This window comes from Lepidochelys olivacea (assembly GCF_965140295.1).
Source record: "Lepidochelys olivacea isolate rLepOli2 genome assembly, chromosome: 10".
Lineage (NCBI taxonomy): Eukaryota > Metazoa > Chordata > Testudines > Cheloniidae > Lepidochelys > Lepidochelys olivacea.
The window spans coordinates 25,519,538-25,539,138 of record NC_140420.1 but is presented as its reverse complement, the minus strand read 5'-3'; the positions used below and the strand labels follow the sequence as shown (position 1 = coordinate 25,539,138).

General features: G+C 43.1%; 1 protein-coding gene across 3 annotated transcripts in view; it reads right to left on the bottom strand.

Moving 5' to 3' along the window:
* Positions 1-8,264: 8,264 nt before the first annotated feature.
* LOC311526910 (uncharacterized protein) overlaps positions 8,265-19,601 on the bottom strand; it is a 37,136-nt gene continuing 25,799 nt past the window's right edge. Inside the window, exon 4 of one of the 3 annotated variants that reach the window (XR_014713186.1) lies at positions 8,265-8,566. Coding sequence is in view for 1 of the 3 variants with exons in the window: in XM_084640377.1 (XP_084496503.1) it covers positions 12,477-12,631 (155 nt within the window). In the remaining 2 variants the exon portion in view is untranslated. Of the gene's footprint in view, positions 8,567-12,098; positions 12,632-19,601 lie in introns of those variants that run through there. The other 2 variants (XM_084640377.1, XR_014713187.1) reach the window with 2 other exon arrangements.

Below are 19,601 nucleotides of genomic sequence, written 5' to 3'. Positions count from 1 at the left end.
ACTCCCTAACGTGGGCCCTGGCTTTTATACATCAAAAAAACCAGTGATTGCGGCACAGCTGGGCCGTGGCGTTTTTATAGCCTGTTGGGGGGTGGGGCCTCCGAAAGAAAAAGGTTGAGAACCCCTGGGCTAGACTATCAGCCCCTGTGTTATAAACCTAAATCAACAGGTGATATTACTTGCTGTTGCTGTCATTTTTTTTCTAGTACATTACCCAAAAATCCTGTCTGAGAGCTATTGCCAGGACTGTTACCATACAAGATATGTTAAAAAGTGTAGCTGCTCTTAAGAGCCTACTTTAGACTGAGCAAGCTGGTTCAGTAAGGAGCAGGAAGGCCCCTATAGCCATGGAAAAGTTGCTGGTTCTTTTGAAATTGTGAAGGAGACTGATACAAATGAGCTTTCCAAACCCACAAGGAAAACCTTTACAATTGGGAGCAACTGTTAGCTGCTCATGAGCATGAAGTGGTTAGAATACAAACATTAAGGCGAAGAAATCTGCACGCCCATTTCCCATTAATTTACATAGGAATTGGGCATCCAAATCCCTAGGCTGCAATTTTTCAAGGCTGCTTAAAGGCCCAACTTAAATTAGAGAATCCATGAAATGTAAGGCTCAACCCTTCACGTGCCCAGTGGTGCTGTACTACCAATTGCAATGCTGCATCTGTGGGGCTGGATCCTGTGAGTGCTCATCATGTGGGACTGCCTATGTGACGTGGGAATGGTCTATGTTACGTGTTTATGGAATTGGGCCCCATGTGTTGTATGCCCCCTCGCCCCCAATTCAGAGTACCATGACATTGAGGAACCATTTTAAGAATGAATTTTTAGCTGGGGAGTTTCTCAGACAATTGATTGGTGCACCAAAGACAAAGAGGAAACATGGGTAGAACAATTACTGTAGTTTGTTACAGCTAGTTAAACATTTTTCCATCACAGTGGGGGGTTTCTTTTTTGACAATTTTTTTTTAAGTAACCAAAATGTTTGCACAAGAATGGTTTTTCCTCAAACGTTTGTTTTTTCTTCAAACGCTGGATGTTCTTCATTGCTTGGCAAATGAAAATTGTTTTTTTTCTGAACTGAACATTTTGATAACTGAACATTGGGAAAACAAAACTTTAGCTTTTTGACAATCCCCCAGATTTCAAAGTTGTCTAAATTTTGACAAAAACCAGGACAAAAATCACTTCTAACAAGCTCTACTGCTTTTATATGTAAGTATAAATCGCCAAGGCTTCGTTTGAGCCAGCTCCTAGTTATCCTTTCCCATGAGGTCTGCCTACCCAGAAGGAAAGTCTGGTCCAAGTAGCTAGAAGGTCCTTTTCGTTTATCAGCCTTCCATCTCTGCTTCCATCTATCCCTCACTATCTAGGAATATTTCTGTCCTGGGTCTTAATGGATCTGGAAAGAAAAAGAAAGTGTGAGGTTCTTAGTTAAAAACTCCCCAAACATGGCTGCCAATGATACCATAAGTGAAGATCTTGAGGTTTTTTTAAAACATGTCAGTATCCACAAGACATTTTGCTATTTCTCAGAGTGCTCCAGTGGATATACTGGAGCAAACAGACTCTGGTGCATGCTGTGGTGGATTGCATTAGATTATATGGTAGTACCTAATTTGGGTTTGACTAGGGAGTTACCAGAAACCCTGAGTAAGGGACCGCACAGAGCTCTGCTGCCTCTGGGGACTGAATTGTGACGGAGTCCCAGTTCAGTCCCTGGTTCCTCCTCCCCCCCCCTTGCTCTAGGCAAGAAATAGTCTGTGTTAGCACCTTTCATGTGTGCAGACTACTTTCCTCTGTGCTGGTTCAGCTGCACTGGCTGGTGCATTGTGGGAGGTGTGGAGTCAAGGTTCTGCCCACCAGCTTGGGATAGGAGTAGCATGTCCAGGGAAGCTGCAAGTACCTGCAGCCCATGCACAGGAGCCAGGGTTCTTCTACCCCCTTAATGCTGGCATGAGCACAGATGTTGTCTTTACACCTGAGGCTTTCATGTCTGTTCAGTTAAATGTATCTCACACATCGATAGAGGTGGGAATGAAACACAGCCTCAGAACCGCCCCTCTGCATTGCTTCTCCAGCTCGCTCCCAAAATAGCCCCAGGCAAAGTTCAGGTCCAGATCAGAACGTCTTGGCCCACCATTGCTTGCACCATTGGAAAGAAGAGATTTGGAAGCTGAGTTCAGTGTGTGATATTGAGGGCTAGGACAGAGGAGAGGCTGAAACAACCCTTGCTGTGCATGGAGTTTGGGACATTATGTTGGCAGCTGAAATCTGTAGATATTTTCAACTAGGAATATTTTCTATTGTGTCACCTGGCAAAAATTAACTCAACGTGACCTGGCACCGTACACATAGTGTGTTTGCCAGGTGGCCCATTAATCATACATGGCTGAAAGCAAGGACTCAACCACTGACATTATGTCAATGCCAAGGAGTTACGTCAGGCAGCAATAACACATACAGTATTTGTGTGATAGCACAGAATTCTTTCCAAGCAGAAAATCCACCTTGACATTTTGGGTTAAAGCTGTTTAGAGAAAAGGGAGTTTCTTAAAAAACTCTCTGGCACGTTTATATTGTACCTTGGGAGGCAGTCCTTTATTTTGTTACAAACTTGCTGTTTATGAATCATTCTCCAGGAAAGCAATTGGCTGAGATTTTCAAAGCAGTATCGGGAGTTCAGTCATCCATCTTCCACTTAGATTAATAGCAGTCTGGCTAAATCCACTGCACTGCTTGTTCTTTTGCTTGTGAGCTCTTTGGGATAGGTGCTGTCTCTTAGTAGGTGTTTGGAGCCCCATTGTGTTTGATGCCGTACAATTCTGATTAGGGTTTTTGGGCATTGATACATTGCAGGCCTTCTGTGGGACAGAGCTATTCTGGAGGGAACACTGAGCAGGGCACAAACTGGAAGCCACAGCCCTGCACTAGAAGGGAGCATGGAGCCTGCCAATGCAGCCCAGAGAGTGGGCTAGGCTGACTCAGGAGAGTATGTGTGGCCAGAATAATCAACAAGGCCAGCACCTCTCTCAGCCAGCGGGAGATCTTGGGACATACATTAACGCCACCCATGCAGCAGAACCGCTGTAGGAAGATGGTAGAGCAAGGGTGTGTGTGTGAGAATCTGTCCCATTCATTTATAGACCCTGCTTGGGCAGGAAGACTGATTGACAGGTCTGTTCAGTCTCCACCTTCTGTGGGCCTGCAACACAAAGGCAGGTGGCATTCACTTGTTGACAAAGTCTGGCAGGATTTTTTTTTTCTTGGACAGATTTTTCTGTTCTGGACAGACAGCACAAAGTAGGAGAGACGCTGAAAAGCATGCATGAAACCAGCAAGTTGCCTGGTCAGTTTCATTACAAAACTGAGGAGTCTCCCTGGGCTCCTAAAAACTGTCAAAGCCCAGAAGTTTCATGAAGAAGATACAGTGAAATTCACCAGTTCTGGCAAAACTTGCTGGTTTTGGCTGAATGTTGCTTTGAGTTTGTATGAACGTTATATTCTCCATTTCCAGCCTGGTACATGACTTTGGTCCCAGGCACTTTATATGAGAAAAATCTCTAAAGTGTAGATTTTCTTGGGTCTTCCTTTGCTTATATAGAGTATTTAGTTACTCATGCTCCCTCCCAGGGGTGGGCAAACCATGGCCCAGGGGCCACATCCAGCCCTTCCGATGTTTTAATCCAGCCCTCAAGCACCTGCTGGGGAGCAGGGTCCGGGGCTTGCCTTGCTCCACATGTGCCATGGCTCCACATGGTTCCCAGAAGCAGCGACATGTCCCCCCTCTAGCTCCTACATGTAGAGGCAGCCAGGGGGCTCCATGTGCTGACCCTGCCCCAAGCACCACCCCCACAGCTTCTGTTGGCCAGGAACCATGGCCAATGGGAGCTGCAGGGGTGGTGCTTGCGGGTGGGGCAGAGTGCAGGGCTGCTTGGCTACGCCTCCGTGTAGGAGCCAGAGGAGGGACGTGCCGTTGCTTTTGGGAGCTGCTTGAGGTAAACGCCACCCAGAGCCTGCACCCCTGACCCTCTCCTGCCCTCTGAGCCCCTCGGTCCCAGCCCAGAGCACCCTCCTGCACCCACAACCACTCATGCCTATCCCCAGAGCCTGCACCCCCAGCTGGAACCCACACCCCAAGCCTTCCCCCAGTCTGGAGATCCCTCCCACACTCTGAACTCCTCATTTCTGGCCCTACCCCAGAGCCCTCACCCTCTCTGAACCCCAAACCCCAGTTTTGTAAGCATTCATGGCCTGCCATATAACTTCCATTCCCAGATGTGGCCCTCAGGCCAAAACGTTTGCCCACCCCTGCTCTAACCCATAAAGCCAGACGAGGCCTATTAATTAACTTGTGTCTGAACTCTATTCTTCACCTTCTCTTTTGTTTGCCCGAGTCCATGGATAAGTAGTGCATGTACGTTCTGAGTGAGTCAGATCTTCAGCTGGTGGCAATCAGTATTGCTCCACTGAAATCAATGGAGCTATCCTGACTTATACCAGCTGAAGAGCTGGCTGGGAGCTGGTTAGTCATCCCCTTCTAGTACTATTTATTTTTGCTAGGGATTAGCCCCCAGCTACAAAGTCCAAGTTCAGAGCTGTTTGCATTCATGGTTTTATCTTGGGCCTGTCTTGTTTACTGTAGTAACCAGCAGCTCTCAGAAAAGGGAGGTGGTGATGGGGGAAATAGAATGGTTAATACCTGGATTTTAAAAAGGAATAAAGAAGTTGCATGAGTCTTCATCAGTAATCTAGGAATTCGAGTTTACCACCAACAATTTTAATCCTAACTCTCTCTTCTCTTTTACAGTTTTTTGCATTATGTTCATCATGGCGTTCCACCTCCTAGCTATTGGCCGAGGCAAAGGAAATCCTACTCTGGCTAACTTTGGTGCTCTTCCAAACATCTTTGGAGCTTGTTCACTAGCTGCTGTATCCCATGCCACCCTTCCTCATATCATTCCTCCCATACTAAACAAGGCCAACCTTGGTCTGGGAATTGCTATTGTCTTCATAGTTGTGGGTGCATTTTATGCACTGCTTTCATTAACTATCATGTTCACCTTTGAAAAGGACAAGATTCAGGAAATTGTTCTGTTAAATTTTTTGGATTGCTCTATTGTGCCTGGAGTGTTCTTCATTTACTTCTTGGGACTCTATACCGCTTTTAAGGTGAGTGCCATCTTTCCCTTGAACGCAGTGGCTTTAAGAGACAACATATGGGCTATGTTCAGCTCCTTCCAATGTTCTCACATTTGGGCTGTTGAAAGACTCCTCTTTCCGCTTTTGGCCATCATCCCACCAACTGTGATTGCGGTCGTTACTGAGAACATTGAGGTGATTGTAGGAATAACTGGCTCCTATGCTGCAACCACCATCCAGCTGATCATTCCACCTCTGCTGGTTCACTATAGCCGCAGAGATACCCGGGAGAAGTTTGGCCCAAGTGTTCGTATCAAGCATGCCTCTCCATTTCAGCACAACTTTTGGATAATTCTAGCCATCATCTTTGCTGCATTTACTATCACCACGGTGACAATATTGTATATAACACATCAAAGTTAATAAATACCAGTGTTAAGTAATGGAAATGTACTTTCAGTGAACCAAGTGATCAGCAATCCCTTAAATTCATATGAAGTGCTAAAGTTAGAAACATAGCCCCTCATAATAGTGATTTATTATTGATTTTTACTTGGGCAGGTACTGTATGGAATCTAAATAGATTCCATGTTCATTTTACATTCTAACCTAATTTGCAAAGATTGTATTGCATTAGTTGTTGCTCTTACATTTTATTATTTTTAAATTATGTTGTACTAAACTAGGGTGGAAGATGAAATTAGATAGTCACCACCACTCTTCTGAAATGCAGCACCCTTCTGTAGGGAAACATAGCAGCTGTTTGAGATATCACTAAACTACACAATAGCTTGCTGCAGGATTTAAAGAAGAACAGGTCTATGGGATGAATGCTATTAGGGAGACTAAATAGCTGAGTTCAGAAATTTTTTTAGTATGTCTTTACAGTCAATATTCACTACCAATGTCAAAATATTTACATTGCATGACGGCCTTTCCAGATGTCTAGCTATCACCTGGATAAAGTGGGGGCACATTCAGTGCTCATCCCCCATATCTACCTGCATGTGTGTATTCTATATACTCACCCTTGCTTACCTCAGAGAAGCGTTTTGAGGATAAGTAAGTTAATGGTTATAAAGAGCTTTGAGGTACTTAGCTTTATTAATGGTGATGCATGAACCTCTGTCATTGTGATCCTATTACCATGCATAACTCCCACCAGTACACAGATGTTTTCATAATAATTGGATGAACAGTTTTTAACAAAGTGAGGAAGTGCCAGGCTACCCATAACATTGTCTGTCTAGCTGGCTAGCTATGAATGATGTGCACCAGGAATCCACTGTAGTTTCCCATACACTGTGTAGTACTGTACTAATGAGTGGATTTAAAATCAACAAATCTTGTGAGGTAAAGAGTTCTTTTGTTTTTAAAGCTCTTGAGGGAAAAATCTCTGACACACAAAATTACCATCCCAGAGATAAGTTTGCATAGCTCTATACGTTATACACAACTAGCATAAGTCTGAAATTGCATTTTCAAAGGATGGTGGTGCAAATCTATCCCCCGGGGCCATCCAGAACATAAGCTAGGGCAGGACATGACTTTTGTCTAGTTAAGAGGCACTTAATGCAGAGTGCATATTATGCTGTAGTTTACATGGGTGGTTTAATTTTGGGGTGTAGTTCAAGTTATAGGTCTTGATCTTGACTTATAAAGTCCTAAATGGATAGCTGCTAGAGAGCTAGGCTCTTTCTTCATTTGCTACCATTGTAATAGCGACCAGCAAAGGTGCCTGACCTAGCAGTTCCTTTTAGTTTAAAAGGGATGAGGCTGGTGAGAGGACAGTCTCTGCAAAGAATCCTCGCCTCTAGAATGCTGTCTCAGGCAGCCATGTTTCAGATTTGATGCCCTTCATGGTATGCTGTTTTCATGATTTTTGGGGGGAAGGGTTGGTCAGAGGACGGATGGTTTTATTGTACTGCAGGTGAACTATATATGTGACTGGGATTGATTCATAAGCCAAGTTATTTGCATGTTTTAAAAAATATGTGCAAATGTATACAGTGGTGCACTTCAGAATATACCAGCAACAAGATGCACTGGGACAGGTGCTTTCTAGCGAGAGAAATAAACAATCAGTGGCATTCACATCTTTTTGCAAGTCTCAGGGTATCACATATTCCAGGAACAGCCACAAACCCAACTGTTTCAAAAGGGATGAGTCACTTTTTGGATGCCTCCATTTTTTGGGGGGGGTGCCCAACTTGAGATACTGAAAAGGGGACTAATTTTAAATTAATGTAACAAAGTGCTGAGTATCCATCTCAGAAGTCATATGCGCTTTGCATGCAGTAAACTGACATCTGGCCTGCCATTGTCTTAGAGGCCTTTCCTGGCCTCAGTGACCCAAATAGATCTCCAACTATTTTTGCAAAGCTAAATATCAAGACTTGGTATTACCACAGACCAAAGTCATTATTCAGGACTGGCTTTAACAACCCCTTCAAGGTTAAGGGGCTGGGTTCTGTCTCCCTTTATGCATCCTCATTTGGTGAGGCACCCGCACAGAAATCAGTAGAATGGCTTGCATGGTAAGGCACTATTCACTGTGAGCTAGCCTGGTCCAAAATGGCAAGTCAGGAGTGAATCTTGCAAGGGAAGGTGTTTTTTTTAATTTTTTTAATCATTTCAGCCCAAACATAAGTAGCTGCATTGGTTGGCTTCCAACCTGTATCACGCATTGTCTCCAGGGGTTGGATTCTCCTCTCCCCCTTGTATCCTTTTTTCATTGAAGCCTCTGGAACTACACTGGTATCCATGAGATCAGGATGGGGCATCTTCCTATTGTAACTCATGGTAGTAGTGCTGATATGACCTTCTCAGTTCACTTTCTGTGGGACAAGCTGCCTTTGGCTATAGCCACCTGGCTGTCTTGGAAGTTGTGGAAGCCCTAAATGCATATCCAAAGGCAGAATTTGGTCCATATATGATTATTCAAATGGCATTGACTAGGGAGTAGAGCGTATTGCTGGGAGCACATACCCTGAGTGCTGCAGAGGGGGATTATGCTCTAAGCCAGGGGTCTCAAACTCAATTTACCTTAAGGCCTGTGTCAGTCCTCAAATCCTTCCAGCAGGCCAATAATGTCATTGAAGATGGTGTTCAGAAAAGAAAACGTTTAAATTGTATTTTTTATTTTGAATTTCTTAGAAATAATAGAACTGTCATACAACTTTATGTTCATGGGGGGGGGGGGAGTGATGTGGCCTCCATGGCTGACTCTGCCCAGCGACTAGTGATGGTACCTTTGTCCCTCTCCCCCAGCCAATGGGAGCTGTGGGGGGCGGTGCCAGCAGCAGACATTTTTGGCAGCATGGCTGCATTGGTCTCTCTTCCACGGGCCGCAGTGGGGAGGTTCTTGGGCTGCAGATGGCCCGTGGGCCAGGACTTTGAGACTCCTGCTCTAAGCTCGATGCTTAAAAGTAGATACAAAGGAAATTTAAAAAAGGTAATGTCAAAAATGCCAGTACACGTATTAGATATTTTGAGAGACGATTTCTTAAACTTTCCTAAGTGAATTTCTGAATATTATTTGAATGTAATAAGACAGCAGCAGCCAAGGTGCTGCTGACACCATTCAGAGTTCACTTGGCACATTATTAAAGCGAGGAATGTGTTTGTTAGTCTCAGTAAAACAGGGAGTAATTTTTTTTCCTAAGGGGTGTTGGGAAATGAATACATGTTGCTTGTCTGTTGATGCCTGGTCACCATTTGCAATTTCTTCATGCTGATATCAAATTAGACAAGATGGCCTGTTGTAACTGCTGAAGGCATGAAATTATAAATCCTATGTGATTGGCAGTGCTCTGATTCTACCTGTCCTCACAAGTGCATCTTCATAAGTCTTGGCCTATTAAAATGCATTTTTGGGGAAGGACCTCATTTATTTGTACTGGGTCTGAAGTACCTGAAATCTCTCCCAGGATAGCTGGTACTGATCTTGTAACAGTGAATTACATATTTTACTCTAGCCATGGCTTACTTGCCATCCTGGCAATATAGTCAGCCTGATCTTGAGTCTCTGCTGTACCAATTAATACCTCTTGCTTTCCTTAGTGCAGCTACTGTCCACCCATGACAAGCTGATCTTCTGCACTTGCTGTTGGTTGCCCTCAGACGTTTTATTGCATCCCAGAGTCACAGTCCTTCTCTTCCCATGTTGGACAATTTAAATTGTGAAGTATGGGACGTGTTGGTTATGGGGAAACTTACTTGAATGAAACAATATAAAAATTGGCCACTCTACCCCTCTTGAAATTTGAAGGGTCTCTGGCAAGGCTCCAGTTTTGATACATCTACAATATAAGTAGGCTTTTCCTCTAAGATAAGTGTAGTTTGTTTAATTTCTTATAATGAATGTCTTTTATTATGCCTTTTCCACAGACAGCATGTAATTAGCTCTTCAGTCAACATAATGAAACCACCTCCAGCGAGTGGCAACAGCTATGCTGGCAGGAGAGCGTCTCCTGCCAGCATAGCACTGTCCACATCAGTGCTTCAGTTGTTGAAACTTATGACATTCAGGGGAATATTTTTTTTTTCCACAACCCTGATTGCCAAAGTGGTAGTGTAGACATAGCTTTAGTTTTCCAGACCTGAAGAACTCCACATAAGCTTGAAAGTTTGTCTTTCTCACTGACAGAAGTTGGTCCAATAAAAGATATTACCTCACCCACCTTGTGTCTGACTTTGTGTGTCATTTTAAAGAAGGCTGGTTTGTAAATGCACCCACATCCTTTCTCTGCCTGCCCTTGTCATTCCAGCCTGTGCTGTCCTTGAATCCCATCACTGACTTTCTATTGTTACCCCTCTGCCAAGTGGTAGTAGCTGTAGGGTCTTGCATGTTTCTTTCCTGTTGGAGGAGAAACCAGTGACATGGAGTCTGGATGTATTCTCTGTGCAGCTTGTTTTATTTACACATATTCCAGTACTGGAATGGAAGCTAGGGAGTCAGTGGGTTTTTCTAGCTTAGCTCAGATGGGTTTTTTCATTGTCTTTGTATTGAACTTGGACACTCCATCTATTGCTTCCTGCATAATTCATTTTCCATGGGATACCTTGATATTGTCCCCTGTAGTGACTGTCCTGAATCTCTGCTCCTTGCTTATAGCCCCTTAATGCAAAAATGTCTGAAGGGTCTCTTTCCAGTTTGACTCTGTTCTCGTATGTGTTTGCTGCCCCCTACAATGTTGGTGACCTCAGCAGATATGAGTTAAATTTACAGCAAAGGTATGTGAAATAATGAATGGGACTGATTAATAAAGAATTTAAATCTCTGTGAAGCAACCCAAACAGGCAGAGGTTTACAAGGGAGCTGTGGCAGGCCTGGAGGAGGCTTTGCTTGAAGATGGATGCGTGAACAATTGACATGTTCTAGATGGTGGACCAGCCTCTTGTTTTTCCTGAGCATTCCTTGCAGTTTTGAAAGATACTACTTTGCAGTCCATCAGTGGTCTAGGGACCCTAACTTGAGAACCACTGTCCTCGATTTTTTTCATCTTGCAGCACCCTGTATTATGGATAAGCACAAGTCAAGACTGACTAGAGTTTATTGTTTAACAGCTGATTTTTCTAAGGATTCTAAAATCTACATGCATGCTCAGATTGCCCTGAGCATTAGGGTGTGTTGTTGAAATATGTGGTAAGTTTAATAGTTCAAAATTAGTGTCGTTTGGTCAAGGGGTTCCTGAGAATCAGTACCTTTTTAATAAAAGAACATGTCAGTAAAATTTTCCTGTTTTAACATTTTTGCATGCATCTGAGGCCCAAATGATGTCACAGATCTGTCCTAAGTTGATATTGCTTAGTTGCGTTTGATCTCAGCTAGTGTCTGGCATCCACAACCACTTTGGGGAAGCAATATTGGGAGAGTTATTAGGGGTTGAAGTTGGTCCTACGAAGTGCCTCAATCCTGTATGATGTGCTCCAGACTGTGCCAGGTGCATGTGCCACAGGATTGCTGCTCTATGACAAAACAAGAGTGTGAAGAAACAGCTGATGTCAGCCTTAATTCTGTATTATAGTCCTGTCAATGAATGGACAAAAACATGCCTTCCGCTCTCTCTCTTAAACTGAGTGAACAGGCTTCTGGAGGGTGACAAAGATTCATCCCACTGAACCTCACGGCACTGGGGTGAGCTCATTACATCCACATCATTAGTGGTCTTTGTATATTTTTGGTTCAATTTTATTTTTTAGCATTGGTGGAGAAACCATACACTGGTCCTTCCTTGGACTCTCTCAAGACTTTTTTAGTGTATTTTAGTCTGTCACATTTGTCCTCCTTTCTGTAACTCTGGCTTTTTTGCAGACTTGAGAGTGGTGACTTATGTAGAATAAATAATGTCAGCTCTGACAATAACAGGATGATGTGATGGGCTGCTATTAAAAACAGGCCTTTTTTATTCTGGTCACTGTGTTAGAAATGTCATAAGGTTACATTTGTTTTCCCTACCATTTTTCTCTTCCTGTTACTATCTTCATCCCAGGAATAAATTAATTTTGTTGGCATGAGTTTTTGTCCTTGCTGTGACAGTGGGGAAAATGGAATGAAATTACTTGACTTTTTCACAGTATCCATGGCTCCCCCAGGACAACAGATTTGCATTTGTATCAGATTTTACAATGTGAGTTATGGGGCCAAAGCTTTGCTCTGTAGAGTGCAGTTGGAAGTTTCATTTATGCTCTTGTAGAAAGCAGTTGACCTTTCTAAGGATAGAAACATCAGTAGCCTATAGGGCAGAGAGGGGGAAAACTGCTTTTCATCATTCCAATTATAGCAACACAGGCGTCTTATGTTAAAGTTGGCTGAGCTCCCTATAGCTGATCTGCTGTGTTTTTGTCAATAGGTATCAGATGTAACAATGAAGAAAAACAGCATTTTCAACCGCTTAAAAATTATTTTGACCAAAAAAATGGCTTAAATAGAAAATGGGACGAAGAGAAGAACAGATTTTGGGACAGCTAAGCAGACTGACTAGAGGGTTTTAAATAATTCAATCAACTGATTGGACTCTGCAAAAATCTAATCTATTAAGTTTGTCATACATAATCTCTGCAAAGTTTGTGTCAAAGTACTCCAGTAGCCTTCTAGGAAATGACACAATGAAATAAAAAGCTTGCCCCAGATGTTTCTGTGAAAGCAGAGGATGTTGTTGGCATTCTAAGTTATCTATACCACCCATAAATTGCCTGGCTAGTATATTTCTGATGGCTTTCCAATGATGGCCCAAAACAAGATTCTCAGCTGGCATAATCAGTATAATTCCATTGAAGTCAACAGAGCAACCCTGATTTACATTAGCTGAAGATCTGTCCCTTTGAGTTCATTTGGCGAGAATGGGTGAGGGCTGGAAGGAGGAGGAGACCCAGAACTTGAGACCTCTGAAGTGTGGTCCAGTGGAGAAGGCACTGGACTTGGAGTGGAGTCTGTGCAACTTAAACAAATCGCCGCCTCCTTTTTCTGCTTCATCATTTCCATCTGTAAACAGGAATAATAGTGTGAAGTGCTTTGAGATCTTTGAATTAAAAGCTCTGCATATGTGTGAAGTATTATCTATTGCTAACATATGAAAAGAAATTAGTGTAAAGAGAATGTCATCAGTAAGTCTTCTCATACACTCAATGTCTTCCTGTAAAGATTCAATCAAACTCTGCAGCCTCCCTGCAGAATATTTTCAAAGCATCTTGCACTCTGTGATTTCAATGTGTTGGCTCTGAATGACTGTAACAGCAGTCACTGTCCTATAGTAAGTTTTGTGGGGGCATCTGCCAGGGATGGCAGCATGAACTCCCAGCTCCAAGTGGGAAGCTGAAGAATCCATCTCCTTCTGAACTTCAAAATTATAAATAACTGATCCAGTGGCTACTCCAAACAGGAATCCAAGCCTTAAAAGCTACAGCTTAGGAGGATTCACCTCCGCTTTATGAAGGAAATGATATGGTGCCTAGGCTACCTAAAGAGGTGAAGGAAAAGACCCTCACCCTGCTTCAGAAGCTTATCTGGAGATGCTTCTAACAACGATCAAGGCAACCCTATCTAATATTCACTCCAAGCTGCTAGCTATAGGAAAGGATGGGGCTGATCTAGATGAGAGGGTCAGCACAGCTGAAAGTGGAATAGAAGAGCATGCAGATGCAGCATTGAATCAGCAGGTCCAAACCAAGCAGCTGGAGAGAAGCAAGATTATCCTCTCCTTCAGAGATGCTATGTGGAGAATCAGGAAAGAAGGAGCCACACAAGAATAAAGGAGTCCTTAAGAACTTCTTTAACATTCAAGACAAGTTTAGAGAATGGGAAGCTGTACTAGACAGGTTCTTTAATTGAACCCTGAAACAAAAATGTGATTGATCTGACAAATATTTCTAAAAAGAGACTCCATTTTAGTTAGTTACTGGTGGACATTCTCCGAGGTAATGGAGAACTGTACATTTGAATGATAAAGATTTTGTTTAATTCTCTTGCAGGAATAGAACTCTCTCGATTTTTTCAATCACATATTCTCGCTTGCAATTAGTTGATGGCAGCACCACTGGAAACATCATAGTCAGCTCATATGCCAGTCTCACTCCATCTAAGAACTTTAGTGGCTGAATCACCATTGATTTATGGTGATTAATACAGGGTCTTGAGGGCCATATCTGACCATAGGACCAATTTATCTAATTACACAAAACTGATCAAGTATTTTTCAAAAATTGCCACATGAAGGATGGAAATTACATATCTTTATAACAAAGCAAACAAAAAAACATTTCGCTGATGAAGCAGAAATATTATGAGAGGAAATAAAAGGAGAGACTTTTGACCTGGAAGTTGAAAGATTTGTAGGGGAAAAACACAAATGAGAAGTACCCAGTGTAAATGGTTTTGTTGAGAAATGTAAAATGATTTACATTTCTCAAAGAAATAAGCATGGTGTTTTGGAGAGTACTATAGCAATTGAAACAAATGTTATAGCCTAGAAGTAGATAAAACCTATAACTATGTACAGGCCGTTAGTTTCTCAGGATTCATAGATTTAGATAGAGAAAGGTGGGAAGTGGCTGTAATGGAAGAAGTGTAAGAGAAGCTTTCATACAGAGGAGGCACTCGGGAGGGGAGCTTGCAGGGGCTATAGCCACCCCAAAATCTGCCTCAGTCCCACGTCTGCCCATAGCAACTGCTGTTCTCTGGCCACCTGGCTCTAAGGCAGAGTGGAGAGAGCAGTGGCTGCTGGCCAGGTGCCCAGCTCCAGCAGCAATGCAGGAAGTAAGCCCTGGTGGGGGACCAGGGTGCCCTAGAGTAGCCCCTGGCCCATGTCTCTGCCTGCTAGGCCATACCACCTAGGGCAGGTGAAGGGTACGGGGCTCCTCACAGCAGGCTGCACTGATCTCCTCCAGTCTGGGCTCCTGGCATTCCCCCACCATGATCATTGCTCCCTGAGAACTGTGCTGGTCCCGTAGCCAGTGCCCCCTACCTGGGAAGCTCTTACCACCTGTGAGCAGCCAGCACCCTGGACTGCCCTGCTTTGACTTCCGACTCTGCCAAGAGGCAGGGCCATGGAGCGGGGTGGGGTCTTGTGGAGGAGGGGGTGCAACACCCCCCCAATTTTCTTTCTGGCCCACCTCAGCCCCCTCTCCCACCTTATCCCTGCTTTCATAGAGTGCAAACTAGGGACATAGCCTATGGTCCTGCAAAGGTTTATAACCCTTTTTTTCATGAAGGGATAATAAGTATGCTGACACGTGTTTACAAGGCTACGCTGGTGGAGCACAAGCTTCCTGCTGGAGCTGGTCAAAACATAAAAACCTATTTTCATGAAAAATTTCAAAACTGTTCTCATTTCCAAGTGTTTGAAACTGGCTAATATGTATATTTAATAAGTAATTCCTTTTTTCCAACACTTAAAACATTTTTAAAGTATGCAAAACTGGATTTTTTGCTAAACAATTTTTTGATAATTTAACAATGGTTTTGTTAAACTATTTTCAAAAACACTTTTTTTTAAATGAGCAATTTTAAGGCCAACAGATTTTTGGCAGAAAAGCCCTCTTTTAAAAGAAAAAAATGGCCCCCTTTTTTTTTCCCAATGAAAATTTGTTTGAAATATTTTGGCTAGTTCTACTTCCAGCATCAGTGACAGAAGATTCCATGACAGTCTCTCCTAAGCCAGGTAAAGATCTTAGCTGACGTATTTCTGTTAGACATGTACTGTCCTAGACTGGAGTTAAATAACAGTAAAAATTAGGCCAAGATTCTGGCTCCTAGAAAAAAACAAAATACAACCTATACATGTACACAGACTTCAGACATGCTTCCTCTGTGGCAAGCAGCTAACAGACAGCATTAGGCAAGTCAGGGGATTATCCACCCTGCCTGGTCAAAGAAAGACCCATGTGTATTAGTATTGGCTGCTGGAAAAGCCTTTGATCAAGAGTGGGATTAACTGAAGGCAGGCTTGGAACAATACTGAATTGGACCTAACTTTCTTAGGTGGATAAAAGCACTATGGGCCTGATCCCAAGCCCGCAAAAGTCAATGGAAATGCTCCCAATGACTCAGCTGGGCTTTTGTTTGTGCCATATATTGGGAACTGGTGGAGGTGAGGATTTAGTGGATGCAAATCGGAAGTGTTTGCTCTCTCAAGGCACTAGGCAGGCACAATGAGTTAGATACCGTCATTGGCCATGTGTACCTAAAAATACATGATTTGTGCTCACACTGGCTCTTGGGAGCAGGAGTTGTATGTCTGTTAATATACTGGTACACGTGATTATGCATGATCATCCTAGAAAAGCAGGCCTTACATGCCTGTTCATATTTCAGAGATACTCATTTTTCGTGAGCTATGATTATCTTCTGTTACATAGGAATGTACTGTTTGTGATTTATCATTGAGTTTATGTTGATGTTCTATCATTGCTTTGTATAGACCGTTGGGACATACAAGGTTGAAGTTTGGTTTCCTAAATGTTTACATTTGGTCTACTAGCTCAGAATGAGGAGACTTGGTTGTTTTACAAAATAGGCAGTAAAGAGGACTGGATGACTAAAAGGATTGGTAATAGGATATAGGGTATTTCAACTCTAGCAGACCTATCTGAATTCAATTCAAGTCAGTAGTGCCTCACAATAATTCCAATCTGTTATCTGCTCTATGGTTTACATGGAATGAGTGATGCAATACCCAGCAGACAAATTATATCACCCATCCACCACCAAGGTTAGTACTAATTGGTACCCTTGTTGGCCATATCAGCAGATGACAAGGACTGAGAACTTAAGCCCCTGTATAACTTTAAACACCTTGTGACAAGGTGCTGGGCAAAAGGTTGCTGGTTCAGCCCTCTGTCACACCAGCTCCCATTTAGGGGAATAAATTAGAGCTGGCTGGAGATAATCTGGCCCTAATTAGCCTGGGGCTGTATAGAAGTCAAGGGGGGAGCAGAAAGAAAGGGAAAAGAGAGAGAGTGGAAGCAGGGAGGTAGGTCTCCCACCTCCAGATGGTGAAGGGCCAATTGTATGTGGTGAAATGGTGGTGGGGAAAGCCTGTAAGTAAACTGCACCTGTGGTTACTAATGCCAGGGTCTCAGAGTGACTTTGTGGGAGTAAAGGAGCTCTGCTACACACTTATGTAATTTCATTGACTGCAGTGGGACCATTCACATGCTTCAGTAACTTGCTAGATAGGGACCTGAAGGGGGTAGAGATCGAACTATCCCTTTACTTGCAGAGGTGTTTAGGGTGGGGAAGATAGCTGTGCCCATTATAATACTGCTCTGTGGGTGAACAGAATATTCCAGAGACCAGGACCTAGATCATCAAAAGTATTTAGGCACCTAACTCCCATTGGTTTAAATTCTTAATCACAATCTTTCACCTGTACACACATTCACAGGGAGAGGTGGAGTTGGGGGGAGGCATACCATGTTCTGGGATCTGTTCATGCTCCTGCTGAAGTTGACAAGAGTTTTGCCATTGACTTCAGTGGGAGCTTGTGTGCCCTTAAAATGGGGAAAGGGTTATTTACAAAGCTTCATTTTTCATGATGTTTCAAACATTTTATTTGTTGTACATGACTTTTTTGTTTTTTCTCTCCTTAACTACATTAGTTTAGGGATCTAATTGTCAAATCACAATAGCCTATTGTCTGCTGTGTCCTCATGCCTTGAAAAGTTTCGAGCAGTGGAATAAGGGGTTTCTCTTTCATTGTTAAGCTGGGTTGCCCAATGCAGGGGAAAGGTTTATGAACTTATCTACTTCAGAATCACTGTAGATAATCCATTTAATTAAAATGCCAACTCTCCAGTGTCTTTGGAGCTGGAGGACATTTCACTGAGCCTTGTCTAGAATTTAAATAACTCCTCCCCTTGACCAAATCCCAACCTCAGAACTCATTAAACGTTTGTTGGCTGAAGTGCAGCATTAGCAAAAAATCTATTTTTCTGCAGAATAAATTTATACAGCACATATTGTTGTATTCAGCCCAAGAGTGGTGATTATTAATTTTGCTCTGCTAACCTATGCTGATAGTAAACAAATTCTGATTCAATTAGAAGAAAGTTGGCAATTAAAAGCCCAGGGTAGGCCAGAGAAATGCACATGAGCTGACTCGAGGAATCCAGTGATAGTCAACTTTATGCTAGGAAGCTGTATAGCAATTGTGCTCCAAGGAATATGTATATTGGATGTCTCAGAATTGTGGAGGGGAGGGAGGACAGAGGGCATAATTTCCCTGCTCTTGCCCCTTAGTATACCTGCACAGGAACCAGCCACAATGTAGTCTAGTGATAGCTGGGGCTCTAGGCTGGATGTCTCACTAGCACTCCCTGGGATTCTTCATGGCCTCAGAAGGGCGTGACCATCTGCACTCTTGCTGATGTCTGGCTGGGGTAGAGAGTGGACACTGGGTCTTTTGAAAGCAGCAGTTCTATCTACTGCTAAGCAGGTCCCCTCCCCCAAGATCTCCCCACTCCCCCAAGCTATTCTGTTTGTTTGCTATGCACACAGAGAACACCTGGAGCCATCTCTGCTTGGCTTCTACAGCTTGGTTCCCTGCCCAATCCACTTCAAGGGTCAGCAGACACAATCTTGCCTTAAGGGTTTAATTAAGGGATCTAATTTAGAACATCAAACTAAGGATGACCTGACAACTGAGCCAAGGCCAGAAATGTATGCATAAAGCTCTCCCCATTAGGCTGGAAGGGCATTCGGCACTTACATAATTCTCAGTCTGTCACTTAAGAATTTCCTTGTCACCAGCTTTCAAAAGCTGGCAGCTGGTTCTGCATTTGCTGTTGATGCCCTAGGATCGATCATTTGACATCTCAGAAAGCTCATCTGCAGTGTGGAGCTGCCCCATAAGGGATGACCTCCAGCCTTTAAAAACACACAAGGGCAACTAAGTTCAACAATGTCTGTGTGGGAAGAGTCTGTCACCAACACAGCACTTGCATTCAGTGAGACAGATCCGCAGCTGGCACAAACTGAAGTCAGCAGATCTATGCTGATTTACACCAGATAGGCTACTATTTGTGTTCTAGTTCTTCTGACTTTCTCAGAGAGTGATTAGCTTCAATACTGCTAATCCCGAGTATTTTTAAAAAAAAATTGTCATGCCCCCAACCTCATGAGCTTGGCTTGAAAACCAGAAGCTTTTAAGATAATAAATTTGGTGTTCTTTATTTGCCTTCTGGGGATTGAGCTTTCATAGGTCACATTTCCAAGCTTTTCTCCACAGCCAGTTCTGAGGCCCAGCAGGAAGTTCATAATCCCCTTAGCTGCTCTAGTCATAATCCCCTTAGTGTAGCTAACTTTTCCAGGCCTATGGAATGTCTCTAATCACTAATGCAGCTAAGGGGATTATGAACTATTATGTCCTTATTCCTCGTTTTATAGATTGGCACTATATTTGCCCTTTTCCAGTCCTATGGAATGTCTCTAATCACTATCCCTTATCCCCAGATAAGTCCCAGGAACTGCTAGTGAGACATCCAGGGAGGAGATATCTGAACCACTAGTGATTATTTCTTTGAAAAGTCATGGAAGATGGCAGACATTCCATAAGACTGGAAGAGGGCAAATATAGTGCCAATCTATAAAAAGGGGAATAAGGACCACCTGGGAATCACAGACCAATCAGCTTAACTTCAGTACCTGGAAAGATAATGGAGGAAATAATTAAGCAATCAATTTGAAAACACCTAGGAAACAAAGGTGATGATTGACAGTCAGCACTGATTTGTCAAGAACAAATCATGTCAAACCAACCTAATAGCTTTCTTTGATAGGGTAACAAGCATTGTGGATAGGGGGAAAGTGGTAGGTGTGGTATATCTTGATTTTAGTGAGGCTTTTGATACTGTCTCGCATGACCACCTCATAAACAAACTATGGAAATGCAACCAGTTATGCACCCACCTTTATAGTAGTAGCTCCATCTAGGTTGTAAGATTGAAAAAATTGGGTT